Genomic DNA, 23848 nt, shown 5'->3' on the forward strand with positions numbered 1-23848 from the left:
TATAAAGCAAGATGTTGACATGCCCGAACCGAGTGTCGAGAAGCTCAAGTGGGACTGGGCGGATCGAGTTGGGAAAAGTGGATAACAACCACAACCACAACCACAACCACTCAGGTGGGGCAACGAGGATAACCCCCGCCACTTTGCTTCTCAGGTAGATTACCTACGCATCACCATTTTTTTTCGGTCGTTGCAACAAGTCTTCTTAATCATGCACAATTATTGACATGCATCAAGACGCTGATTGTCATTGTATGTATATGTGTAATATCCTACAGAAAAAAAACCCCCCCAAAAAAAACCAGAAATGTGCATTGTCATCCAGCTTTTGCTACGCTGCTACTTTTTGTGACTTGCCACCAATCAACGCCAGGATATTACTGAAAAGACCCTGAGGCGGTGGGGGAACAGAGCCGTCGTGAAGCACGTTCTGCAGGTCTTGCATGTTGAAGACGTGCTCATCGCGCTCAATATCCTGCGTGAGGTCTTCCGAGGCAACAAGATTGGCCAGAGGTCGGTCGGACTCGTCGTCTTCATCTTCTTCCATCTCTTCTGGGTAGGCGATGCGAGATGACGCAGACTGCTCCTCGGGAGGCGGGGTAAGGAGTTGCAGGGGACCAGCGCTTGGGCTAATGGTCTTGAGACAAGACCGCGAGTCGAGGACAATGTAGCCGCCCTCGCTCCTTCGAGATGCTAGAGCCAGAGTGATCGGTGAAAATGTCTCTTTCCATACTGCTCTCTGGTGCTCTGGGTTGTAGATGAAGATCTTGGATGATGCCTTCTTGACCTTGGAACCGGATGATTCAAGCCGGGGCAGCGAAACGGCAAACGTTCCGTCTGCTTCGTTGGCAGCAAGCCGAACCAGTGGTACCCGCTCTAGACGGTCAAGACCAGGAGTCTCCATGGGAGCAGTGTACGCAAGCTGGTCGGCAACCATGTCCCAGACAGTAATAGCATCTGCAACTACTACCAGGTGCTGTCCGACAAATCCGAGACCAGACAGGGCAGTCACATCTATCTCGGTCAGTGACCGGCGAATAGTCGCGTTGTTGGCGTCAATCAGATGCGTAACTCCGGCGTCCTCTTCAAAATCCCAGGAAATCGATGCAGCCAGAACAGATCCATCTGCAGAAAAGGCCAGCCGCGATGTGCGTGGTGGTAACGCTTGTTGTGAGCCTTCGCTAAGGTCGAGCTTGTCGCTCATCTCAATCGCGTGATCCTGCGACCAAGTGACCAGTCCTTCTTGTTGAGCACCGCGAACAATGACGCCATCGCGTGTTCGGGTCTTCGGTCTCCATATCCTTACAACATGGTCCTCGCCGACAGTCGCAAAGCCGGCAGCAGACGGATCAGCGACAAGATCAAAGACGTGGCCATTACCACATCTATCTTCGAAGAAATGTGGCGCGTCAATTCGAGTTTCCAACTTCCACTGTCCACTGCTGTTGTCGCGTCGCCATATCTTCAGGTACACCTCTCGACGGTTCAAGCGTTCTTGCTCGTTGAACTCAGGAACGCCTTCATTTAGGTACCGAGTGTCTGATTTTGGCGGAACCCACTCATCAATCGTCGCAAGCCATTCTCCGTCGTGGCTGATATGCATGTGTGTCACGTTGGGCTCTTTGATCCGGCCGCCGTCAGGAGCAACATTAGGCTCTGTTGCATTGTTGCGTGTCAGCGCCTGTCGACTCTTGGCACGCTGATTCGCAAGATCGAATGTTTGCAGGTATGGCTCTGTTCTGAATCCTCCCTTCTTTTGACGAGGCTGCGATGAAGGCACTGCGAATGACACTTCGTTGGGGTTCGTTGGGTCGACAGCCATGGGCACTGCTTCAAAGATGCCGAGATATGCTTTGCCAGACTTGGTCTCTTTGGGCATCTGCTCAGGATCGATTCGTCGAGATTGGATGCCAACAATGTTGCTTCGCGCCTCGAGCTCGGTCGTTGACAAAACAATGACAGAGTTGTTGGCTAGTGTCAAGGCATAAGCCGATCCTGTAGGAGAAACTACAATGTTCTCAATGGCTGCCGACAAGTGGGGGAGGTGCTGCGGTTGCCCTGTAGCAAGCTGCCAGATTGTGAGAACAGTCTCATCACCACCAGAGATGAGGTAATTGCCTGGAAGTGTCAGTTGTTGCATACAAGCAGAGAAGACGAGAATGATTACCGTCTAATGACCACTTGATGGATCCCAGTGCGTCTCTGTGCCAGTGAAGTCGCTTGGGCCTGAGGCTCTCAGCAGTATCCGTCCTCTCCTTTTTGCTCTTCTGGGCGCTTTCAATCGCAGCAAACGAGGTGAGAATGTCTTCAAACAACAGGATGAGACCAGTCTCTTCACCAACCGCAATGTCCAGGATGTCTCTTTGATCCTGAGCAACCTTCTTTCCGTTGGTGGTTTCCTGCTCGCGGTGGTAGACGTTGAAGGTAGTGATATGCTTCGAAAACTTCAGCTCACGCCAGACATATTCAAATTCGTGGAGCGCTGTCTTGGTAATCTTTACGCGCTTGCCGACAATGAGAGAATCGGTTGTTGCGACGACAACATACTTGCCCTGCAGAAGCACCTGAACACCGCGAATGGCAGAGCTCGTGTTCAGTATCTGCTTGAGCTCCGCTTTGAGTTCCTTGTTCGAACTTGAGCGGTTGGAGCGGAGGACGCGGATCGTGAGGCTGTGGCCGTCGTCGGCTTCATGGCAGTACACCAGATCCTCATCAGACTCGGGCTGTGCAACAACGGCCATGCTTTGAACTGTAGCGCCGATATGCCATTGCCCAGTCTTTCTTCCTGTTACCCAGTCCCACATTATGATTTGTCCGGATGAGTAGGCAACATAGACCAGGTGAGGAGCCACAGCCGACAGAGCATAAGCTGTGAGTACTCTAGTATCGTCTTCGGAGAGCGCGTGGACAAGCAGGGATGTATCTGCGGCATAGATGCGCAGCGATTTGGGGTCCGCGATAATCAGATACTTTTCATCTGTGGAGAATACAGGATCCGTTGGCAAGTACCATCCTCCTTGAGCCGGAGAGGTGACCCATGTTTCAGAATTTTTGCCCTTCTTCTTCCTCACTATTCCGGATGCTTCGGTCGTGATTAGGTTGCTGCGCTCTGCCTTGTTCTTCTCTTTCCTCTCCTTCTTGGCCTTCTTTCGCTCTGCATTGTCCACCACATTGGATACACCGTCTGTCTTCTCGTCCTCGACTTGCACTACTTCGCCAGCATCTCCGTTGACCGTTGCGCTTGCAGCCTGTGCTTCACTCGGGTCAACAGACCCATTCTGCTGTGCTTGCGACTTCTTGGCTTTCTGCGCATTCGTGGGAGTACCAATGACAGCGTCTTTGTCCACACCATTCGTCTGGGGCGCCGATTTCGATTGCTTCTTTGTGGTAGGCGTATCCTTAGATTTGGGTGTCGAATCAGCCGCGGAGACTGTAGATTCGCCATTGCGACTGTCCTTGAGCGCGGCCGCCGCTTCGTCTTTCCTCTGCTTCTTCGCCTTTTTCTGTGCCGCTGCCTCCTCTCTCTTCCGTTTCAATTGGGGAGCTACGTCGGCCATGATCGCTACGCCTCCAGGCAAGCTCGGTGTGAGAATTCAGAAAAAGTGAGGATTGTCGTGAATGTTCGGGTCAAGACGTATGTAGAGAATCTTTTTTGATGGAGCTTGGCCCGAGCTTTTCACCGCCCGCGTTCTTAGCGCGCCCGCAACTTTCTTTGAGACGGCATCGCGAACGTTGCGCACCACCCACCCCAACTCCGCTTTAGTCTTGCGCTGTCTTGTGCCTACTTTGCCGCGGTCGCAAATCTAGAAGTCGCCTCTCGATATCTGGAATATTCAAAATGATTGTTCCTATCCGTTGCTTTTCTTGTGGCAAGGTACCATCACTCCCACACCGAGCTCATGCGCGCATATACTGATCTGGCTCTAGGTCACCGGCGACCTCTGGGAGAAATACATGTCACTTCTTAGCGACGGCATGGAAGAAGCGTAAGCGCGTTAAATTTCTCTTGACCTTCCGCCGACCCCAACACCTTTTTCAAGACCCAGTCCAGGTCGACGATTCACCAAGCCTGCACATGCACATCCTGAGCCACCTTCGCCTCTACACTCTGCTAACAAACACACCTATAGTGAAGCACTCGATAGTGTCGGTCTTCAGCGTTACTGCTGCCGCCGTATGATCCTCACCCACGTCGACCTGATCGAGAAGCTCCTCAAGTACGTCCCTAGTTTCGAACGCGCCGAATTGGCTCGAGAGACTCGCCGTCTCAATGCAGAGAGGCAGAGATCATGATTACGTCCCGGATAGAGGCTAACAACACTTCCAGGTACAACGCCAGCGAACGAGAACAAGCCCGTGCGGCCCGCGGAGGCCGGTAGTCGCCAGACGATGTAAACGAACAACTTGGAGTTTGGGTCGGGCATGCATTTTCATGGCAGGGCGTTTTTTAGGATGAAACACATTAGTTTGCGCCGGGAGGCTTTTCAAATATGGCTTAGAAATTTCATGGCATGAAGCGTGAGAGCGGCACGAGGGCCGTGTTGAGCCAGTTACACGCCCAATAGGATCTATACAAGCCATCTCAGACATTTGATATCTCAAACTAGCTATGTGAGCAGTCTTACGACTTCAAGAACATCATATCACTGGCCATCACGAACGGGCGAAGAATGTGCATTGCAACGAGAGTAGCGATATCACAAGAATTGCTGCCTAGGGAATCATCTGAATCATCTACTACTCATCAAACATCACACTTTCCTCCATCCTTGCCCCAATGTTCCTGTACCCACTCTGTCATGATATCCGTAAAGCTCTTTCCATCATCAAACGCCAGCGTATCCTCCACTTGACGCGTTTCACCTAGATATTCCAACGCCAACAGAACCCATTTCTCAATGAACTGATTGTACATCAGGTCAACCATCTCGGGTTCCTGATCTTTCTTGCTTGAAGGATCGAAACCAACAGCTGACTGGATGCAGTTTGGCACCTGATAGAAGGAGATTGGCTCGTGAATTGTATCATCGCCATCTGTACCAGCATCGTCTTTTGTAGTGTAGCCTGGAAATGGTTTGGCTTCGTCTCCAATGCTGCTGAGAGGTGCTTGGCCTTGTGCGGGCTTTGCAAAAGCATCTTCGAAGGTTCTAAGCATATGCGGTCTGGACTTTGCTGCCGAGACCTCTGGTGGCTGAAGCAATGCTCTGCTTTCCATCATTTCCATCAGAATCGGTCCCTCGTTATTGAGTAGCTTCAGAACTTGAGCTGCTTTCTTGTACGGTACATCCTTGATGTATCTAATCGCGCTGGTAAATGGCGAGACGAGGAATTTGGTATCTTTGGTAAAAGGACCCTTGAATATGTCGAAACGGATAGCACCCGTGTTTGTGAGAACCAGTGCCTTTCCTCCATCACGGATACGGCCGGATTTTTCAATCGCCTGGGGCAAGAGCTGTTCCTCAATCCAGGTAAAAATACTCTCGTTGTGTGGGTACGGCCTACGGCTGATCCATAGATCTTGTGGCGCGCAGCCATACACCTCTCCAAGACCTAGCGATTCTCGGGCATCGCCGATGGCTTTTGACACCTCCTTGCCGTGTTCGGTTGGGAAGGATTTGCTGTCTTTGCCGCTGTGGTGCTGCATGGAAAACAAATTGTTATCAATGTAGCGGCGTGAAAACGTAAGCTTCGAGCTTTCAGACCTATATGCTGCCTCTCTCTTTCCTCCTGCGTTGATCCCATCAATAGACATGAAGCCAATCGTCTCCATGTACCGACCGCTTTCAAGAGCTACCGACTTGTCGTCAAAGATCTTGTAGTCACGGATATGGGTATGTCCTCCAAAGAACTGGATGGGCGTGTCCCAATGCAAGGAGCGAATAGTAGAGAAGAGTAGCGCATACTCTTCAGAGCGGATATCGACATGACCAAACACAATGATGAGGTCGATTTCCGCGTCTTTGAGTGCTTCGGTAAACCACTCTTCCTTGACCGTATCTTCGACTCTATGAACGACACTGTTGTTGGCATTTCCCGTGAAATCAAATAGAAATCCAAAGGCTAGGATGCGGATTCCTTGGTTCTTCGTGGTAAACTTCTTGAAGCGCTGGGCCAAAGGTTGCAGTTTCCCGGTTTTTGGATTGTAAATATCAAGATTGGAAGCCAAGTAATTGCCCTTGAAATCTGGCACGGTGTGGAAAAATTCACCCTCAGCAGTATTGGCTTTGTAAAGCTCGTGGTTTCCGGAGCAAATAAGGTCGATGCTTTGCTCCTTGGCAATCTCGTAGGTGAACTTTCCCCGAGGCTTTGAGGAATCGTAGATCGCGTTGCCTTCGACTCGGTCTCCAGTGTCGATCAGCAGTAAATCCGATCCATCTGCATCTGCTTTTTCGCGCAGATGCTGAGCAAAGGAGACGTAGTCACCCCAGTCGGACGAGTAGGATGCTCTAATGCAGGTCAGAATTCCGCCATACCATGGATCATCGCAACGTGCACGAGAACGCGAAACACGGTAGACTAATTTTCTGCAGACAGAAACCAAACACTCTGCTAAAACAAACGTAGAGAAGGATCACGTACTCTTGCAAGTGGCCTCCCCACCAGCCGTGGATGTCGGTGGTGTGCAAGAAGTTGAGCTGTGCCCACGGAAGGTCACGCAGGGGAGCCGCTTTCGGCGGTGGCGCTTCCGGCTGGACGCAATAAGCCCCTTTCAGCAGAGCGGAAAGAACAATGAATTGGTGAAACATGTTGAATGAGCTGGCGACGTTGTGTTGTATTGTCCGCCCCCCTTCACTGAATGTGATTGCACTTAGGCACCATCTAGGCACCATCTAGGTACCAGCGGTGTGCCTGGGGATGTACGCTTCAAGCGTAAGACGTAAGCAGTCGGACGAGCGCTGTGCGAGACGATGAGAAAGGGAATGCAGCGGTGATGGAACAGGTTGATACGAGGGTCGGACGGTCGACGCGGTCAACGCGGTCGAAACATGGCGGTCAGCCAATGATGCCGCGACGTCCTCGGTGAATGGGCGACGGGCCGTGGCTGCAGGTCCAGCGCTCCACGAGCAGCCTAGCGCCAATCTTGCTAAATAGAGTTCAACATTTTTCCATAACGACAACACCAACCTCTCCCAGTCCAGTTTCCACCACAACCCACTTTACGCGCATCAAGTTTTTTTTGTCGCGCACCATGGCCCGGACTGCTGCATCTCGCGCTGCAAGTGCAAAGCCTGTGGAGAAGAAGAGCGCAAAAGAAGTCAAAGCCAATGGCACAGGTACGTCACATCTTATCGCGAGTATCGAAGCTCATACTAAAGCGCCGCGCAGCCCCACGGAAAGGCGCAAAGAAGGCCGAAGACGCGCCTGCTGCCAATGGTGTAGCCGAGGAGACTGAGCCTGCTGATGAAAAAACCGAAGAAGTCGAAGCTCCGGCAAAAAAGCGTAAGGGCGACGCGTCCAAGTCAGTGTCATCACTTACTGACCACTCTGCAGCTGCTGCACGTAGTCGCGCAAAGAAGACCGAGGCTCCTGCGGCCGAGACCAAGGCCGCGCCCAAGAAGACAACAAAGCGCAAGAAGGATGATGAAAGCGAGCTTGAAGCAGGCGAAGCTCCTGCGCCTGCTGTGAAGAAGGCCAAGGTGAACGGTACAAAGGCTGCGCCCAAGACCGCGCCAAAGGCCGCCCCTAAGCCTGCTCCCGAAGCCGCTCCCGAGGCTGCACCTGAACCTGCGCCCGAAGCCGCGCCCGAAGCCGCGCCAGAACCTTCGCCTGAATCCTCCTCCAAGGTCGAGTCCAAGGCCCCAACACCGGCGCCTGAGCCCAAGACCAAGGTTGATCCCGCTCTGGTCCCGAACCCCAAGGGCCCAAGACGCGCAAAGGGAAAGAAGACCGAGATCAATCCAATCCGCTACACTGAGCCTCTCAAGGTTTTCGTGTTTGGCGAGGGTGGTTCTGGTGAGCTTGGATTCGGTGCAACAAAGAAGGCTATTGATGTAAAGCGACCACGCTACAATGAGGCCCTTACCAACATGAACGTCGTCAGGATCGCTACCGGCGGCATGCACGTCGTGGCGCTGACAAAGGACAACAAGATCTTAACATGGGGTGTCAACGACAACGGCGCACTCGGACGTGACACGTCCGGCAGCACTATCAAGATGCGCGATGTTGATGCGGACGACGACTCGGACTCTGAAGACGAGACTGGCGGTCTGAACGACGAGGAGGCCACACCCAAGCCCGTTCCCGCTGAGTACTTCCCCGAAGACACCATATTTGTCGATGTTGCTGCTGGCGACAGCTGCTCTTTTGCGCTGACCACAGAGGGAGCGGTTTACGGATGGGGCACATTCCGCAAAAACGAAGGCATCCTTGGCTTCGAACGCGGCAACCACACTGCGCCACGTCCTGTCTACCTCGATAGCGTGAAGAAGGTTACACAGATTGTCTGCGGTACGAACCACGTCTATGTACTAGACAAGGACCGACACGTGTACGCATGGGGCAACGGACAACAGAACCAGCTTGGTCGCCGTGTAACCGAGCGCAACCTGCATCAGGCCCTGCAGCCCAACAGGATCGGCTTCCACGACGCCTCCATCAAGAGGCATAGCCAGCGAATCGCATCCATCGCATCCGGTGATTACCACGGTCTCGCCATTGCAGAGGACGGTCACATTTGGGCTTGGGGCGCAAACAACTACTGCGAAACTGGCTACACTGGTAATGCTGGTGCCGAAGATGCCAGTGTTCTCCAGCCCAAGATCATACACAGCCTCGAAGGCAAGAGCGTTGAGTCTCTGGCTGCGGGTGCGCACCACAACCTTGCCATCACCAAGGATGGCCAAGTGCTTGTTTGGGGTCGCTGCGACGGTTCACAGACGGGCATTCCTTCGTCGCAGCTCGAGGCCGAGACAGACGAGGAGAAGGTGTTGAAGAACAACGGAAAGCCGAAGATTGTCGTCGAACCCGTCGCCCTTCCAAATCTCAAGAACGTTGTCACTGGCGCGTGTGGACCTGACCACAGCATTGTCATTGACAAGGACGGCAAGGCCTACTCTTGGGGATTTTCAGCCAACTACCAAACCGGCCAGGGCACGGATGATGACATCGAGGTGCCAACCATGATTGACAACACAGCCGTTCGGGAGACGAAGCTTACCTGGGCCGGTTGCGGTGGTCAGTACAGCGTCCTCGCGAGCAAAAAGGAGTAAGCGGCATGGGCCGTGACAAGGAAGCCGCCCTTGGGGCTTTTGTTTTATTTGCTCGTTTTCACACATGTTCGTGTTTTCCCACCGGATTCAAGGTGTTTCAGACTGGCATTCACGGCGTTAGCGTATCTTATGGGCAGGCTTTTGCATAGCGGGGTACTCTCTTAGGCCAGAATTTACGCACTTTATCTTCACTCTCTCTATCTCTCACTCTCCCATTCTCTCTTTACGGTTGAACGACGCTAATGATGAGCTTCAATGCTTGGGTGGATGGAGGGCTCAGTAGTTTTTTTTTGTTTCCAAAAAAAAGTTTACTTGTAATAATCAAAATGCAATGCCTATTCTTGCCTTGATAAAGACGTTTTTTCCCGAACAGAAACATTGTCTCAGTCTACTACTGCTTTTGATTGGCTCAAGCTAGCATGCACCGACGGCCGAAAACGAGTCTGTGTTTGACCTAGCCTTGATCATTATGTGAATTGCTCAAGGTCATTTGTAGCATTTCAAGATGTCTTTTGCCCGCTACACGGCTTCCAGAAACCGCATCGAACACACATGCATTCCACGTTCATGTCTACATATTTTGTTACATTCCCTTATAATCTACACCCCGCGCCACACGCTGTCATGACGCCGGCGCCGCAGCATCCTGTGGCTTCGACTGGGCAAACGTCCTCTTCACATCATGATGGTCCATTATACTCTGGCCACCACCATTGCCCACGACGAGCAAATTCTCCTTATACGGATGAGCATTTCCCTCAAACGTCTTGAGGCGCGCGAGCCTCTCCTTCCTCAGGCGGTTCTTGGGCAACATGCCGCTGACGGCTTTGCGGAGGACCTCGCCGCCGCCCCATTTCTGCATGAGCTTGTCCATGGAGATTTCCTTGAGCGAGCCCGGGCGCGTCGTGTGTGTGCGGTACAGTTTCTGCGAGCGCTTCTTGCCCGTTGTGTGCAGCTGCGCGCAGTTGGTGGCGACCACGTAGTCGCCGCAGTCGGTCGACGGGTCGAAGATTGGTTTGTGCTTGCCCATGAGTGTCAGGGCTATCGCCGAGGCGACTCGTCCGAGCGCCCGTGGGTCGCTGCCAATGTCGAGGTGGTGCCATGAGCGCGCGTAGGCCAGGCGCGTCTACATATCGGTGTTATTCGTGTGGAATCGGATGGGTATTTGCTCATTGGGCGTAGGAGAAGTGCTGCGAGGGCCTGGATATGGGCATGCGGAGGTCCGATGATAGACGTACCTTGCCTATAACTTGTGACATTGTGTGTTAGAAGGCCAACGGCCTGCGGGATCGGTCGTCTCCTTGCTTTGGATATAGCACCGATAGCCTCGGAGTTACCCAACAGGCGGCTCGGGTGGTGGGGGGTGCGGGCGGGCGGGCGGGCGTGGTCGTTGTCGTAGTGGCTGCGCAGTCGAGGTTGGATTGCCAAGACCAAGGCGAACAATTTCCAGAACGCAGTCACATGATTGATAAGATCGGCCCCAGACCGACACCCATGTTCGCGGGCGGGGAATAGAGCGGCATGGATTTCAAAGCGCATTAGAAAGGCAAAGTGGCATGCTCCTTACTCTGTACTTTGACGTCTCCTGATCCACACACAAGCAATTCAAGCTTCTTAGCATCTTACTTTTCCCACAATGACAGTACCTCCTTTCGAGACGATATTCGCAGTGCCTATGACATGCCAGTCATGCATCGACGACATTGAAGGCTCTCTCTACAAGTTGGGTGGTACGAGCGCCCGGTACCCATGCACGTCACTCGGGCACTGACAAGATACAGGCATCAACAAAGTCACGGCCGACCTCAAGGAACAACTTGTGTCGATTGAGGGCACAGCAGCACCGTCGGCGATTGTAGAGGCGATCCAAGCGACCGGGCGTGATGCGGTTCTGCGAGGATCGGGCAAATCAGACAGTGGGGAGCATCTTGACTCCGACATGCAATGCAGCTCTAACCGGACCTGTAGGCGCGGCAGTATGCATTCTAGAATCACACGCACCACAGGTAGAGAACAAGGTTCGCGGGCTGGTGCGCATGGTTGAAGTTGGGCCCAGTATGACGATCATCGACCTGAGTATCAGGGGACTGTCACCTGGAACCTACCATGCCACAGTAAGAGAGACGGGAGACATCTCCGAGGGACCGGAATCGACTGGCGGGATTTGGGAACTTGCACAGTCACAAAACGAAGGCAAGGCGTGTCGAGGTGTCTTTGGAACCGTTCAGGTTGGAAAAGGCGGAGTGGGATCGGTGTTTCTCGACAAAGCCATTCACATCTGGGAAACGATTGGGCGTAGCATTGTGGTCGCAAGAGAACAGGACGGCAAGGTAGGCGGAACCCATGTTGTTTAGCCTTGATCGAATCTGACCGGCTGCAGTTTGACAAGAACGACGCAGATACACTGGTTGGGGTCATTGCACGCAGCGCAGGCGTCTGGGATAGTAAGTGCCTCGTCCCCGTCCCCGTCCCCGTCCCCGTCGTGGCCATCGGGCTCGTCCTGGTCCTCGCCGGGCCCCCACATGTTCAGTGGTTTCGGCCAGTCGCATCTTGGAGAGGGCGTGTTGCTAACGCCTCGGCACGCCAGACGACAAGACGGTGTGCTCGTGCTCGGGCAAGACGGTGTGGCAGGAGCGCGAGGAGCAGCGCGACCGCGGCATGCTGTGAGGCTGGCCGCCACGCAGATAGAGCAAGCAATCATAGAGCCGGGTTAGAGCCGCGCAGCGATGCCATTGAGATAACGCGTGCACCTTGAAATCTAGGCCGAAACTAAGGCTGCGGGAACGACGTGTCTGCGAAGCTTGGTCTTGTCATGCGTTCATGCCTGGCAGCCCCAGGCGGCGGGGTGATGGGGGAGAAGGGAGCGTCGAGGTGGTGATTAGGAAGCGTGCGGCCGTGTGCAGCGTGAGGATTAGCACGTCGACGAGTGGCAGCGGCAGCTCGGAGTGGTATGCGGTGAAATAAACGACTGTATGGGAGTGAGGGATTAGGGTAGTGCTGCTGGAGAACCGGTGGTGAGGGAGGAAGGTTTCGAGGAGGAAAACCGGCGGCAGAGACAGGGGACGGTGGGCATTTGGCGGGCGGGTGCCGGAGGGGAGGGGAGAGCTATAGGTGGGGAGAGCAAATCTGAGGACCGTCGCGTTTGAGGGACAGGTCTTGGCCGACACGACACCCATGGCGCTGATTGGATCCCTGCGCCGTGGAGCCCGACCCGCCGGCGCTTCGAGCAGCGCCCGCCCACGCCCAAGGCGCCTGGCCGGCTCCCGCATGCCGGCCGCCACCACCACCACCACCACCACCATCACGACACGACTCGACGCCCTCTGACAGCATCGCCTGCGCGGCGTGAGGCTGGCTGCTGCTGCTGCCACACACACACAGCTGCGCTCCACGGCCGCCCTCAGCCCGGCCGCCCGCCGCCCGCCCCTTTACCACGACGCCATGACGGCGTTTGAGGTCTGTTACAGGGCCATCTTCCGACTGAGACATGCACGTGACGCCCGCCGCCGCCGCCAGCCACAAGCCCCGGCGGCTTCCCCCCTAATCCCGCACGCCTGACCGCAGTCCCGTCGACGTCTGCGTGTGACCACAAGGTCCATATACGGCCCCTTCGCAAAGTGGCGTGGTAGGAGAGCGACCGACCAAGTTGAGGCTTGACGACACCATACTGCCGGGTAACAAGTGAACATCACTCGTCATGTCTCTGAAGCAGGTGCGTTTGCCCTCGTCGGCAGCTGCGCGCCCCCCAATGGCTGATTTGGCGCATAGGAAATCGAAACCTGGGTGGCAGCCCTCGCCAGCTACGACAACAACGAATTCGACGTTGCTCTCAAGGTCTTTGAGCAAATCTCCGACACATCCAAGATTCTGTTCAACTGCGGCGTAATCCATGCCACACTCGGCGAGCACGAGAAGGCGGTACGTTGTCGCCAGCCGTGTGCGCAGCACAAGCACGTACTAACGGGCCCCCGCAGGTCGAATGCTACCAGCGCGCTGTGCGTCTGGACCAGTACCTCGCTGTCGCATACTTCCAGCAGGGCGTGTCCAACTTTCTCATGGGCGACTTTGAGGAGGCCCTCGCCAACTTCAACGACACACTTTTGTACCTGCGCGGAAACAACAACATCGACTACGAACAGCTGGGCCTGAAGTTCAAGTTGTACTCCTGCGAGGTCCTCTTCAACCGCGGTCTCTGCTACATCTATCTCCAACAGAGAGACGCTGGTCTGCAGGATCTGTCGTTCGCTGCCAAAGAGAAGGTTGTTCCTGACCATGATGTTATCGACGAGGCCATTCGCGAGGAAGCCGAGGTATGCTGCTCCTTACACCCTGTAACGCTGGACTGTAGGCTAAAAATACCCCCCCCTAGGGCTATACCGTCTTCTCTATTCCAGTCGGAATCGTGTACCGCCCCAACGAGGCCAAGGTCAAGAACTTGAAAACCAAGGACTATCTTGGCAAGGCCCGTCTTGTTGCTGCATCTGACCGGTCCAACGCATTTACCGGGTTTACTGGCGCAGAAATCAAGAAGGGTGGGCAGGCTGCCAAGGACGATAGGACCGAAGACAAGATTTCATACGCTGCGACCAACCTGGTCAAGCCCGAACTCCAGAGTAGAGCACGCCAGCAGTCGGAACCCCCGCTCAACCGTAATGTATTCCCACCCACACCCCCGCCGGAGACGGACAGGCGATCTGCTGGAGAACGGTCTGCACCAGGCGCCAATGCTCCCATGAGCCGCGCACAGTCTGTACGCGGCGGTGGTCCCAAGCCCCAGCCTCTGAACCTTGGACGTGCCGCTTTCGACCAGCCAAGCAGCCAAGAGCCACCCCGCCGCCAGCCTACGCAGCGCTCTGCCTCGGAGCGCCCGCCCCCAGGCCGCTCAAGGTCCATGCGTGATCGTGGACAGCGTGACCCACGCGATAGGGACATGCGTGATAGGGACGCACGGGATCGCGAACCCCGTGACGTCCGCGATCGCGACGCACGAGACCGTGATAACCGTGATCGTGACTACAGCAGGACACGCCGCCGTGGTTCTGATGAAGACATTATTGACGACTACTATGACACGGACGGCTATCCGCCGGCGCGCTCAAGCCGTGGCGCGTACTCTCGCTCAAAACAGAGCAGACGACCGGCGTACATTGAAGAAGAGGAGGAGGATGACTACGACGGTAGTGATCTGGACGATGCCGAGTTCGAGATGATGTCACGTACCAAGTCAAGAAGACGATCGCCTGCGAGGTCCACTAGGTCTGGTGGGGCCAGCAATCGCGGAGGCGCTAGCAAGATCAAAGTCAAGGTTCACTCCAATGACACACGCTACGTCTTCATCAGCTCGGATCAGTTGATCGGCGAATTTTGGCAACAAATTCGCGAGAAGTTTGGCGTACGCAACAAGTTCAAGTTGGAGTTTGAGGATGACGGCGACATGATCACCATGGCCGACCAAGACGATCTGGATATGGCCATCCAGGCGGCCAAGTCTCATGCCAGGAAGGAAGGCATCGATGTACCGAAGATGGAGGTAAGTCATTACGAACGCATGCATTCCAACCTGACGACATATACTAATTACAACGGCAGGTTTGGGTTAGAGAAGTATAGATCAGAGATACCCCAGCATAATGCATTTTACGACATATTTGTCTTTGTTCTTTTCGGATGCCTACTTGATTGGGCCTGGCTATTGTCATGTTGGATATTTGCCCCCTTTCTTGTGTGTTGTATTTGTAGCGGGCATAATGCCGGGTCTTTTATTTTTCTTCTGCATAAAAACCCATTTTGTACACCCATTTTTGACAGCCGGACTGTTGATCCGCATACAAGCATGAGAGCAACCTCATTTTTTTTTCTCTTTCAATAAAAGCAGGCGGGGGAGGAAGTCTGTTGAACCTGCGTTGTATGAATGGAGTACGTGTAATGATGGAGCTATGTCCCTTTTTTTTTCCTGTATGGTTTATTTTTAGGCGCTTATTCGACATAGTATTACTCAATCGCCGAGCAAAAAAGATATGTATATGTATGTGATGGAACAACCCCCACGACTGCAATATGCAGGTATGGGAAACAGGGCACCTGCAGCAAAGTAAGCACCTTGTTTTTTTTTCTCCGTCTTCTTTCGCTTTATTCTCCTTCCCGTCTTTCCCCCCTCCCCCCCCCTGCTTCGTGCAAAACTGCATATGCACGGCATCCTACGGGAACCCTTTTTTTTTCTTTCTCTCTTTCGCTTGTGTGTCAACGCCACGAGCGCTTCAAACAAAAGCAAACCAGGGAAAACCCAATAACCGGGTTCGCGAGCTGACTTGTAGCAAGCACCAGTACCGTCGAGGAAGCTAAGAGCCGCCGGGCTGAGCCACGTGCCTACATGACTGCCGCCGTGCCCCATTGGCTGCGTGCACGATCTACAGCGACGACGACGTATCCAATCACAGGCGCAGGAAAATAGGAGGGAGGGCCACCCTAGGCGCCCGGACGCACCGGGAGCGGTGCATCTTCTTTTAGCGAGGGCCAAGCTGGTACTCTCCGTGTTTGTACGGCACGAATGACTATTCTGTGGATGATGGAAACGCGCGGTGATTATGCATGTACACCTGGGCCTGTACACTTGCTTGATTGAATCAGCCATCGGTATGCACGTGTACCACTTCGATACGTCGTCTACGCGCCCATCCTCGCATCCCACCCCCCCAGCCTCCCTCCTGCTCGCCAACCAACGCATGCAGCGAGACAAGCGTACGAGTAAAGCGTGTACGCGTATGGATTAGTATCAGCCCGGGCGACTTGACACGGGCATGGGGTCAACAACCGTAGCTAGTGTGTCTGGAGCCGCAAATTACATATCGTGATGGTGCTGTGATGATGAGGCAATGCTCTTGTCATCCTCGAAACGTCTGCCAAGCTCCGAGTGTATCGGGACAAGCCAGGGCGACGAGGCCGAGAGGGGGCACAATTGCGGCGTGAACGCACACCCAATCCGTCTCTAGATTGCCTTGATAAGCTTTTACTTCTTTGCCTGTGATAGGAAGGACACCCGCTTAGTATGCGTGGTTTGCATGGCCAATGGGGGCCTCGCCGAGCGTGAAGCGCGGGTGAGGCATGTCGTGTTTCAGCAATGTGTTGTGCTGATGGCTGTGGTGACGTATTCATCAGTCGGAGTCGGATCGGGCCCAGAAAGAAAAAGAAATGCCAAATATGAGGATGAGATGAGGTGTGGTCGAAAAAAAGGAGATAACAAAGACGGGGAGTCGGTAGGGGAGATTATTGTTACATATTGTTACAAAGACTGGTTGAAACCATGATTTGGGCCCACTTGATTTCTTTCCATTGTCGTATGCAAGCCGTGCCTGAACGTCCATTTGATTGCTCTTCCTAGAGAGACCAAATGTGGTATATGTGCATAGGCGTACAAGTTCGTTTTCACCAGCTGTGTATAGGCGGCATCTCATGCGCCCAACAACTGCATTACATACTGGCACCCGAATATTCGGCGTCAGCGTAAATTTCCGATCGTTTTATGTTTTTCGTCATCGATTCGCGTCGTTTACGCAGGTAGGAGGATCTCGGCCCAGCTGCTGTGGAGAAATGTGACGCCAAGCTACAGCAAATTGTCAGCACTTTGTCACGAAAGTGTCGTTTTTACTCGCGCAGGCGCATCTCCAGGCTGCCTCGGATATCTTGTCCTACTTCGCTGGGGGCTATCTTACAGCGAATAGTCCTGCAGCAGTGACAATACTCCTGTTCTCCTTGCTGGTAAAAGTTGAAATGACGCTGGAGGCAAAGCTGGGCTCTTGGATGGTACGGCCCTTTCCTGTCATGTACTTGGGAGGCATGGCTGTGATTATGTCGGGGGACTGCGGCGCTGTTAGTCAATACCGCCAATTTGCATGGGACTCGCGAGAGCCTACGATGCGACTTGATGTGGGAGGGGTATGTGGGGGGTTGTCGTAGATGCGAGGCGGCTGCTGGATGAAGTTCGCGATAATTTTTGGCATGGACGAACGTCATTGGCTCGGAATGCTTAGGTAAGGCCGTCCGCGTCCCGCAGATACGAATATCTTGCATACGTCACATGCAAATGCTCGCAAATGGTAGTCTTGCAAGCACTGATGTGAGGGAAAACTTGATGCGTATGAATGAAAGAAAGTAAGTTTATGGTTCCGTAGTGGCAAAGCTACGCAGCGAGAAAATGATGATTTTTTTTTATCTTCGCTGAATACGTCTGTCCTGACTCCTCTCTCCAATGACTAAAAATGGTATAATGTTCTACTCTCACTCCACGTTCTTCCCCATTGAAACAATAGGCGCCAAATGGTATACAGAAATTCAACATGTTACACTGTGAAAAATAAAAACCAGTGACAACAGATAGATCTACAGCTTGGACTTGGGGTCTTTGCGGGTGACAGTGCATTGGATAAGACCGTTGGGGTCAGTTTGGGGTGCGAGAACAGTGGCGTCCTTGCCAGTGTTCTTGATATCCTTATGCCATGAGAGATCTGGATATCGTGTTAGCAAAATGCCATGTGCGAGTAAGGACTTGGGGTACTAACCAATCTCAAAATAGTGCTTGTTTGGGAGCGAATAGTCTACAGCCTCAACCTGTGGCACGGCAGCCAAGATCAAGTCGCACATCTTGTACATGGTTGCCTGCACGCTGGCACTGTCGTCCTCTGCAAAGACCTTCATGGTGATGTCTCGTGCAGCCTTCCATGCAGCGCCGAAGTCGATGGCCTTGACCTCGTCCAGTGTCTTGAAGAGCTTCCACTGCCATCCAGCCTCGATCTCGGTGCTGAGAATACGATCCCATGTCTCGGGTAGTCTTGTGTACTCGTCGCGGTGGAAGCCATGGAACGCCGATCCCGTGCTCTTCAGCACCAGCAGCTTCTCAATCTTGGAGCGGATGGAAACGCCCTCGTTCTCGCGCGTGACTGACTCGATGACGCGCGTCTCTTCGCCGTCGCGGTAGAATGAGTGCGGGTGGTCCTTGCCGTCAATTTTCATGCGCGTCCATCGGTGCTGGATAATCTTGACATGTGCTGCGTGGATATGGGGGTACGTCTTGATGAAGTGGTCGCCAATGATGGCCGCGAATTGCTCGGGCGGGTCAATGGGATGCTGCTTTGCGAGGATGTAGGTGGTCTGCTTCTGCGTGTCGGTCGCGACCACGACCGAGTTGTCTGCCTTGGTGTAGCTGGGTAGTGTTAGCCGCCGCGGTAGCCAGCTGGGTTGGCTTGCTTACGAAGGCTCAATGTCGCCCTCAAGCAAGATGCGGACTGTCTGCTCGACGACCGTGTGGATGCCCGTCTGGGGGTCCTTGTCCACCTTGTACAGGCGGACGTTGTCCTTGCCGTAGCGCGCGTAGCTAAGCCGAGACATTGCGACGGATGAATGGGGATGGGCACGAGGACAGTCAATTGATAGCGGGCGAGGAGTAGAGTGAAGCAGTCGAGAAGGGGCCGTCAAGATAGATATATGTACGTTTGAAAGCGCAGGCTATGGGCGGGGCGGCCGGCGGAGGAGACCGACGCGGACCTGACGGTTTCATGAGCAGGCCATGGATGGGCACGCAGACGCGGCGCGAAGGCGTTTCGATTCGCTGCTGCTGCCATCGGCGAGCTCCGATGGGTGGACGAGGCCCTGGATAACGGGACAGGGCGCGCACGTGACAGCGGCAGAGCAGGGCAGGCCCCCGCCTGCCGACGCAGCGCGAGAGCGGCATGTTGGACGACGGATCAGGCCACGATGGGCAGGTCGAGTGCTAGTCGGCGTGGGCGTGGGCGCAGGCATGGCCGTGACAGTGCAGCAGAGGCGTGCAGCAGCTGTTCTGCTTTCTGCTTTCTGCTTTCCTTTTGGCTGCAAGTGCCCAGCGAGCAGAGCAGGGAACGCCGTCCGTGCGCGTCCAACGGCCGCACGTCGCCATGGGCATGCACGGCGGCACTTCACCACCCACCTTCGACTGTCCTTGTACACGCGCCCCACCACACCCGGGCCTCTGCCTCTGCCGCTGCCACTGTCACTCACCACCTTCACGCCCGAACTGCCCCCCTAGCCACACTTGCCTCTTCCGGTCTGGCACTGCGACGAGCCCGACTTCACCTCTGCCCGCGAATGCTCATGAGGCACGACGAGGGCTCCGCCGCCAGACACATGTGCGATGCGGTTGGCGAGGACACGGTTAAGGCGCGCTCATGACGCCATCCGCCCGCTCCCTCAACACACAGGCCGACGCTGCCGATCAGACGTCCCTCCTTGCGCCCACGACGAGTAGAGATGGCCGCTCGACGTCGGCCGCCGGCATGGCCAGCTCGCGCGGCGGCCAGGCGTCGTATGCCTCCTATGCGACGGCCAACACGGGCCCCGGCAGCTTCAACACGGCTCTGACGAGGCCCTCAACCGCCCAGGAGGGCAGAGTGCGGCCCGAATTCGACATGCATGCCATCACCATCGCCGACCACGACGGCATCACAAGCGAGCAGCGCCAGGCTGAGCTGCAGGACCAGATCGAGAAGGAGACCAAGATCAAAATCGGCTCCGAGAACCTGCTCGAGGCGCTGAATGCAAAGAATGCAAAGGAGGTCAAGAACCAGCGCCTGCAGGTCGAGGAGCAGCTCAACATCTCCAACAGAAAGCTGGCGCAGCTGCAGTCAGGCCTGGCTGCCGAGAAGCAGAGAGCAAAGGAGGTCAAGTCGCCACCCGCCGATCCCCAAAGCCGCCTCTCGTACCTTTTCCGTCGAAACCTATCACGCTCACCATCACGACACGTTGCCCAGAAAGAAGAGGACGATGACGAGGAAACCGAATCACCGACGTTTGTGTTGGCCGAGATACTGCAGGCTCTCGAAGTCCAGGGCATGCAGCCAGAATACTATGTGGAGAGAGCAAACTCTCTGGTCCTCCTCTTCAAGCGACACCCCACGCTCAAGTACGACCTAGCTTGGTCCATATTTGGCCTGCGAATGCAAACTATGCTCCTGAGCGACAGCCGCGAAGTAGTCGCAGCAGCATATCGCGTCATGCGCTACTCCTTCACCGACCGCAAGTCGCTGCGAATTGTACGCGCACTTCATACAGATCATCTAGTCATCTTGTCATTAGTAAAGGAGACCAAGGCCAGTGTGGAGCGCGAGCAGGCTCTCAAGTTTGTTCGAGCCTTTCTGGACGTAAAAGGAGGTGTTGAGGAGATTGCACGCGCCGTAGTTCGCATCATTGTGGCCGTAGCCGAGCACGCAGAAGACCGCCTCAGGAACATTGCAACTCTGACTCTGGCCGAGATCCTTGTCCGGAAGCCAGCCCTTCTCGTTGCAGCTGGAGGCATGGGTGCTTTGGCCGATGCTCTTGGAGAAGGGAGCTACCACGCCGCAGAGAGCGTTGGCACCTCTTTTCTCTATCTCCTAGACACACCCAGAAGACGTCGATTCCTGCGGTCCGGGCGCGAACTCGAAAGCCCATTTGCAATGTTCACCGACGCAAGCACGATTCATGGACATCTTCACGAAGAGAAGCTAAAAGTCAACGCCAAGGTCATTGCCTCTCTGCTCAGGAGCTGGGGCGGACTAATCACTCTCTCAATGAATGACTTTCTCCCTCTTCGGTCCTTACTGTGGTCCTTACAGATACCAACCCCACACGTTCGAAACATCATCCTCGAACTGCTCTTCGATCTTCTCAGAATCAAGCCTCCTTCGTGGTCTTCTTCTTTTCTCGCAGGCCGTCGACTGACTACGTATGGCCGTGTCACAAATCTAAAAAACCAGCAGATCAAAGACTCGTCGGCGTCCAGTACCGTCGAGAACGAGACAACCAAATGGAGCTTGCTAGATCACTACGTCTCTGTGATTCTGGCAGCATTCCTGCATGCAGGGTTAATGCCCGCTTTGTTGCAGGCTGAAGAGGAGCCGCTGACACTGCCCCTGAAGCGCAAAACGACGTTGTTAATCGGTGAGGTTCTCAAAATGGCAAACGAACTTCTGCCGCCATCATGGAGTGCACAGCTTCAAGTGCTTCCTCAGCTCTTGCATTCTGCAGCAAAATTCCAATCTCCAAACCGTTTTGTTGCCATTGGCACTATTTACCAGGTGGATAGTATTAACAGGACGCTATACAGGTCAGATCCGACATCTCTATACAACAACAAAGGCATTTCGACTTCGGACGATACTCCAGCCAATCGACAGTCAGACCAAGCGGCCAAGTTGCAAGCTGCGATGCAGGTCGACGAGGGCCAATTCCGGAATCTGATGGTCGAAACGCAGGTCCTCAACACAGTGACATTCCAAAAATGGCGGTGGGACTTGATTCTGAACATAATTGAAGGGCCATTGCTCAACCCCAAACGCTTGGACGAAGCCATCAAGGTCACAAAGTTCATTCATCGTGTTTTGGGATTCTACCGCCCGTTCAAATATCGGTTCTCCGAAGTCAAAAACACCAAACCAAACCAACGATATGTTCGGGCCGGTTGCGCTCTGATGCAGAGCCTCCTGCAGAATCCAGAAGGCGTCAAGTATTTGGCTGAGAGCAAATTCATTCGACAACTTGCAGAATGCTTGTCACACTTCGACCGGATGAGCGGTCTCACATCTGAGTCACCCATCTTCCAAGCAGACCGCATGAACGAGACGCTGACTGGCGGGTATTTTGCGCTCCTAGGTGCCCTGACCAAAGATCCTCGAGGCATCCATATCCTGGAACGATGGAGAGTGATCAACATGTTCTATCACATCATCGAACTCAATGACCGTGACGATCTGATCCGGACGCTTCTCAGTAACTTGGATTACACGTTGGACGGCCATCTGCGCATCATCATTTCAAAAGCACTAACATCATGCTCCAAGGAGATCCGCATCTTTGCGACAAGATTATTGCGCAAATATGCGACGAAGCCGATGGGCGTCAGCAACTCTACTGGGGTAACGGAATGGGCCATCAGGCTGCTTGTGACGCAGCTTTACGACCCAGACGTGGAGGTGTGCGAAGTTGCGATCAAGATTCTGGAAGAGGCGTGCAACCAGAAAGAGTCTCTAGAGTTTGTAGTGAAGTGCCGGCCGGCATTGGATCACTTGGGAGAAATTGGGGCACCTCTGCTGCTTCGGTTTCTTTCGACTTCGGTAGGCTATCACTATCTGGACGGATTGGATTACATCACGAGAGAGATGGATGACTGGTTCTTGGGGAGAAACGACACCTATGTAGCCCTGATTGAGGCGTCGATGGCCCGCGCACTTGCGGACATTCCAGACAAACCATCGACGCAACTAAGCTACGAGGATGCGCCTGAGCCGCCCGACTACGGGCTGGTGCCGCCACATTTCTACCGGGAGCTGACGAGGACCAAGGAGGGATGCAAGCTGCTGAAGCAAAAGGGACACTTTGACGAATTTGCCGCGACGATCCGTGACTTTGCATCGGAAAACGACGATCCGGAGATTATTCTCAAAGTCAAGGGATGCTTATGGGCGGTGGGCAATGTGGGATCCATGGAACTGGGAGCGCCATTCCTTGAGAATTCAGACGTGGTCAAGTGGATTGTGCAGATAGCGGAACATTCCGAGGTCATGTCACTCCGGGGGACGGCCTTCTATGTCTTGGGGCTGATTTCTAGGAGTCTTCACGGGCAGGAGATTCTACTGGAGTACGGATGGGACGGGGTTGTCAACGATTCGGGCGAAGCGCTAGGGTTTTGTCTGCCCCTTGACTTCAACAAGCTGTTCAAGGTAAGTGGCGGCAGGTTGGTTTTTCTTGATTGGGAAATGGACTAATGCAGGTATAGATGGCGCCGTGGGTGGCGCAGGCAGAGGACATGAGCTGGAATCCCAAGGCGGAGATTAAGGTTGCAGTTACGGACGAGGACCCTGTCAACGCGCGGATTCTGAAGCTTGCGACGGATCTCGGCAACACGGTGCTTGCCAAGAAGGCGGCCAGTGACCTGCAGGCGTAAGTGATGATGGTGGCGGTGGTGGTTGAGGGGGCAGTTGAGCACGACTAATGCGTCTGTTTTAGGATCAAGGCTAGAAAGGCACCGGGGTTCAGCAAGCCTGCGATCTTCGACAAGGTCATGCAGATACTGGAAGCGCACCACTTCCGTCTTCCGGCGTGCCGGTTCATACTGGATTTGTTCGACAAGCGGGTGCTGGAGCAGATTGTGCTCGAAGAGGAAGACGAAGCCGAGGAGGAGTCGGGCAGCCAGTCCGAGGGCAGTGCAGAGGCTCGGCAGACGGGCATGAATGGCGCAATGAGGGGAGCGTAAAGGGAGGGATTGGTACAAAGACGAGGCCGGGGGCTTCGGAACTAGGCGTTGGGGAGCGTTGTCGACAGGGATGTATGTGTACGATAGTCATGTATGTATGTGGGTGGAGCCGAGGGCAAGCATGGGTCAGGAGGGTTGTTTTTTTGCATGTGTATTATGGAGTTGGCCGGTACACTAACTAAGCTTTTGCTGGGAGGATATGTGCAGCGGCACAGCAGACGAGGGGTGATGGGGGGTATGAGCATAGTCAGGCACGAGGGGCGTTGGGGGGGTCAAGTTTGGGTGTAGGTAGTAGGGGTAGTGAATGCAAGCATGTCTCATGGGCTGGCTGGACACGCACACACACACATGGACACGGGGCGGGTGCGGGCATGCGGGGCGG

General features: G+C 54.4%; 10 protein-coding genes across 10 annotated transcripts; 5 read left to right on the plus strand and 5 right to left on the minus strand.

The window, feature by feature from the left end:
* Positions 1–312: 312 nt before the first annotated feature.
* Positions 313–3557, minus strand: SETTUDRAFT_180990 (uncharacterized protein; the record flags this gene model as incomplete). Its single annotated transcript, XM_008031647.1, has 2 exons — positions 313–2118; positions 2168–3557. 2 exons carry the CDS (start codon positions 3555–3557, stop codon positions 332–334), a joined length of 3177 nt encoding a protein of 1058 aa, XP_008029838.1. The 3' UTR covers positions 313–331.
* Positions 3558–3753: 196 nt separating this feature from the next.
* SETTUDRAFT_165228 (uncharacterized protein) lies at positions 3754–4608 on the plus strand. Its single transcript, XM_008031648.1, has 4 exons — positions 3754–3874; positions 3928–3986; positions 4131–4217; positions 4328–4608. The coding sequence occupies exons 1-4, from the start codon at positions 3839–3841 to the stop codon at positions 4377–4379; spliced, it is 234 nt and encodes a 77-aa protein (XP_008029839.1). The 5' UTR covers positions 3754–3838; the 3' UTR covers positions 4380–4608.
* Positions 4609–4732: 124 nt separating this feature from the next.
* SETTUDRAFT_141127 (uncharacterized protein) lies at positions 4733–6757 on the minus strand. The gene is made up of 2 exons (XM_008031649.1): positions 6580–6757; positions 4733–6446 (listed from the first exon to the last, which is right to left on the minus strand). Exons 1-2 carry the CDS (start codon positions 6744–6746, stop codon positions 4745–4747), a joined length of 1869 nt encoding a protein of 622 aa, XP_008029840.1. The 5' UTR covers positions 6747–6757; the 3' UTR covers positions 4733–4744.
* A 378-nt stretch (positions 6758–7135) lies between these two features.
* Positions 7136–9389, plus strand: SETTUDRAFT_165230 (uncharacterized protein). Its single transcript, XM_008031650.1, has 3 exons — positions 7136–7274; positions 7327–7440; positions 7492–9389. The coding sequence occupies exons 1-3, from the start codon at positions 7190–7192 to the stop codon at positions 9210–9212; spliced, it is 1920 nt and encodes a 639-aa protein (XP_008029841.1). The 5' UTR covers positions 7136–7189; the 3' UTR covers positions 9213–9389.
* A 231-nt stretch (positions 9390–9620) lies between these two features.
* Positions 9621–10574, minus strand: SETTUDRAFT_43657 (uncharacterized protein). Its single transcript, XM_008031315.1, has 2 exons — positions 10451–10574; positions 9621–10338 (listed from the first exon to the last, which is right to left on the minus strand). Exons 1-2 carry the CDS (start codon positions 10469–10471, stop codon positions 9835–9837), a joined length of 525 nt encoding a protein of 174 aa, XP_008029506.1. The 5' UTR covers positions 10472–10574; the 3' UTR covers positions 9621–9834.
* Positions 10575–10756: 182 nt separating this feature from the next.
* On the plus strand, positions 10757–11928 carry SETTUDRAFT_165232 (uncharacterized protein). Its single transcript, XM_008031651.1, has 5 exons — positions 10757–10942; positions 10994–11128; positions 11181–11542; positions 11593–11656; positions 11800–11928. The coding sequence occupies exons 1-5, from the start codon at positions 10849–10851 to the stop codon at positions 11877–11879; spliced, it is 735 nt and encodes a 244-aa protein (XP_008029842.1). The 5' UTR covers positions 10757–10848; the 3' UTR covers positions 11880–11928.
* A 787-nt stretch (positions 11929–12715) lies between these two features.
* SETTUDRAFT_165233 (uncharacterized protein) lies at positions 12716–15058 on the plus strand. The gene is made up of 5 exons (XM_008031652.1): positions 12716–12924; positions 12981–13130; positions 13187–13522; positions 13582–14742; positions 14802–15058. Exons 1-5 carry the CDS (start codon positions 12910–12912, stop codon positions 14820–14822), a joined length of 1683 nt encoding a protein of 560 aa, XP_008029843.1. The 5' UTR covers positions 12716–12909; the 3' UTR covers positions 14823–15058.
* Positions 15059–16758: 1700 nt separating this feature from the next.
* On the minus strand, positions 16759–17047 carry SETTUDRAFT_156514 (uncharacterized protein; the record flags this gene model as incomplete). The annotated part of the gene is made up of 2 exons (XM_008031653.1): positions 16759–16812; positions 16922–17047. 2 exons carry the CDS (start codon positions 17045–17047, stop codon positions 16759–16761), a joined length of 180 nt encoding a protein of 59 aa, XP_008029844.1.
* Positions 17048–17344: 297 nt separating this feature from the next.
* On the minus strand, positions 17345–18713 carry SETTUDRAFT_165236 (uncharacterized protein). The gene is made up of 3 exons (XM_008031654.1): positions 18457–18713; positions 17768–18408; positions 17345–17713 (listed from the first exon to the last, which is right to left on the minus strand). Exons 1-3 carry the CDS (start codon positions 18591–18593, stop codon positions 17589–17591), a joined length of 903 nt encoding a protein of 300 aa, XP_008029845.1. The 5' UTR covers positions 18594–18713; the 3' UTR covers positions 17345–17588.
* Positions 18714–19269: 556 nt separating this feature from the next.
* On the plus strand, positions 19270–23734 carry SETTUDRAFT_165237 (uncharacterized protein). Its single transcript, XM_008031655.1, has 3 exons — positions 19270–22933; positions 22990–23153; positions 23220–23734. The coding sequence occupies exons 1-3, from the start codon at positions 19406–19408 to the stop codon at positions 23464–23466; spliced, it is 3939 nt and encodes a 1312-aa protein (XP_008029846.1). The 5' UTR covers positions 19270–19405; the 3' UTR covers positions 23467–23734.
* The last annotated feature ends 114 nt before the right edge of the window (positions 23735–23848 follow it).

Source organism: Exserohilum turcica (assembly GCF_000359705.1).
Source record: "Exserohilum turcica Et28A unplaced genomic scaffold SETTUscaffold_6, whole genome shotgun sequence".
NCBI lineage: Eukaryota > Fungi > Ascomycota > Dothideomycetes > Pleosporales > Pleosporaceae > Exserohilum > Exserohilum turcicum.

Bases quoted from the DNA above. Each gene is read 5' to 3' on its own strand.
- SETTUDRAFT_165228 (XM_008031648.1), top strand. From the start codon at position 3,839: ATGATTGTTCCTATCCGTTGCTTTTCTTGTGGCAAG. The intron at 3,875-3,927 runs GTACCATCACTC...ATCTGGCTCTAG, and splicing joins GTTGCTTTTCTTGTGGCAAG to GTCACCGGCGACCTCTGGGA. The intron at 3,987-4,130 runs GTAAGCGCGTTA...ACACACCTATAG, and splicing joins AGCGACGGCATGGAAGAAGC to TGAAGCACTCGATAGTGTCG.
- SETTUDRAFT_141127 (XM_008031649.1), bottom strand. From the start codon at position 6,746: ATGTTTCACCAATTCATTGTTCTTTCCGCTCTGCTGAAAGGGGCTTAT. The intron at 6,447-6,579 runs GTACGTGATCCT...GACCTGCATTAG, and splicing joins TGGGGAGGCCACTTGCAAGA to AGCATCCTACTCGTCCGACT.
- SETTUDRAFT_165230 (XM_008031650.1), top strand. From the start codon at position 7,190: ATGGCCCGGACTGCTGCATCTCGCGCTGCAAGTGCAAAGCCTGTGGAG. The intron at 7,275-7,326 runs GTACGTCACATC...AGCGCCGCGCAG, and splicing joins AGTCAAAGCCAATGGCACAG to CCCCACGGAAAGGCGCAAAG. The intron at 7,441-7,491 runs GTAAGGGCGACG...ACCACTCTGCAG, and splicing joins CGAAGCTCCGGCAAAAAAGC to CTGCTGCACGTAGTCGCGCA.
- SETTUDRAFT_43657 (XM_008031315.1), bottom strand. From the start codon at position 10,471: ATGTCACAAGTTATAGGCAAG. The intron at 10,339-10,450 runs GTACGTCTATCA...ACCGATATGTAG, and splicing joins TGTCACAAGTTATAGGCAAG to ACGCGCCTGGCCTACGCGCG.
- SETTUDRAFT_165232 (XM_008031651.1), top strand. From the start codon at position 10,849: ATGACAGTACCTCCTTTCGAGACGATATTCGCAGTGCCTATGACATGC. The intron at 11,129-11,180 runs GTGGGGAGCATC...CCGGACCTGTAG, and splicing joins AGGATCGGGCAAATCAGACA to GCGCGGCAGTATGCATTCTA. The intron at 11,543-11,592 runs GTAGGCGGAACC...GACCGGCTGCAG, and splicing joins CAAGAGAACAGGACGGCAAG to TTTGACAAGAACGACGCAGA.
- SETTUDRAFT_165233 (XM_008031652.1), top strand. The intron at 13,523-13,581 runs GTATGCTGCTCC...ACCCCCCCCTAG, and splicing joins CCATTCGCGAGGAAGCCGAG to GGCTATACCGTCTTCTCTAT. The intron at 14,743-14,801 runs GTAAGTCATTAC...TTACAACGGCAG, and splicing joins TCGATGTACCGAAGATGGAG to GTTTGGGTTAGAGAAGTATA.
- SETTUDRAFT_165236 (XM_008031654.1), bottom strand. From the start codon at position 18,593: ATGTCTCGGCTTAGCTACGCGCGCTACGGCAAGGACAACGTCCGCCTG. The intron at 18,409-18,456 runs GTAAGCAAGCCA...AACACTACCCAG, and splicing joins GAGGGCGACATTGAGCCTTC to CTACACCAAGGCAGACAACT. The intron at 17,714-17,767 runs GTTAGTACCCCA...CACGATATCCAG, and splicing joins CAAGCACTATTTTGAGATTG to ATCTCTCATGGCATAAGGAT.
- SETTUDRAFT_165237 (XM_008031655.1), top strand. From the start codon at position 19,406: ATGACGCCATCCGCCCGCTCCCTCAACACACAGGCCGACGCTGCCGAT. The intron at 22,934-22,989 runs GTAAGTGGCGGC...ATGCAGGTATAG, and splicing joins ACTTCAACAAGCTGTTCAAG to ATGGCGCCGTGGGTGGCGCA. The intron at 23,154-23,219 runs GTAAGTGATGAT...CGTCTGTTTTAG, and splicing joins GCGGCCAGTGACCTGCAGGC to GATCAAGGCTAGAAAGGCAC.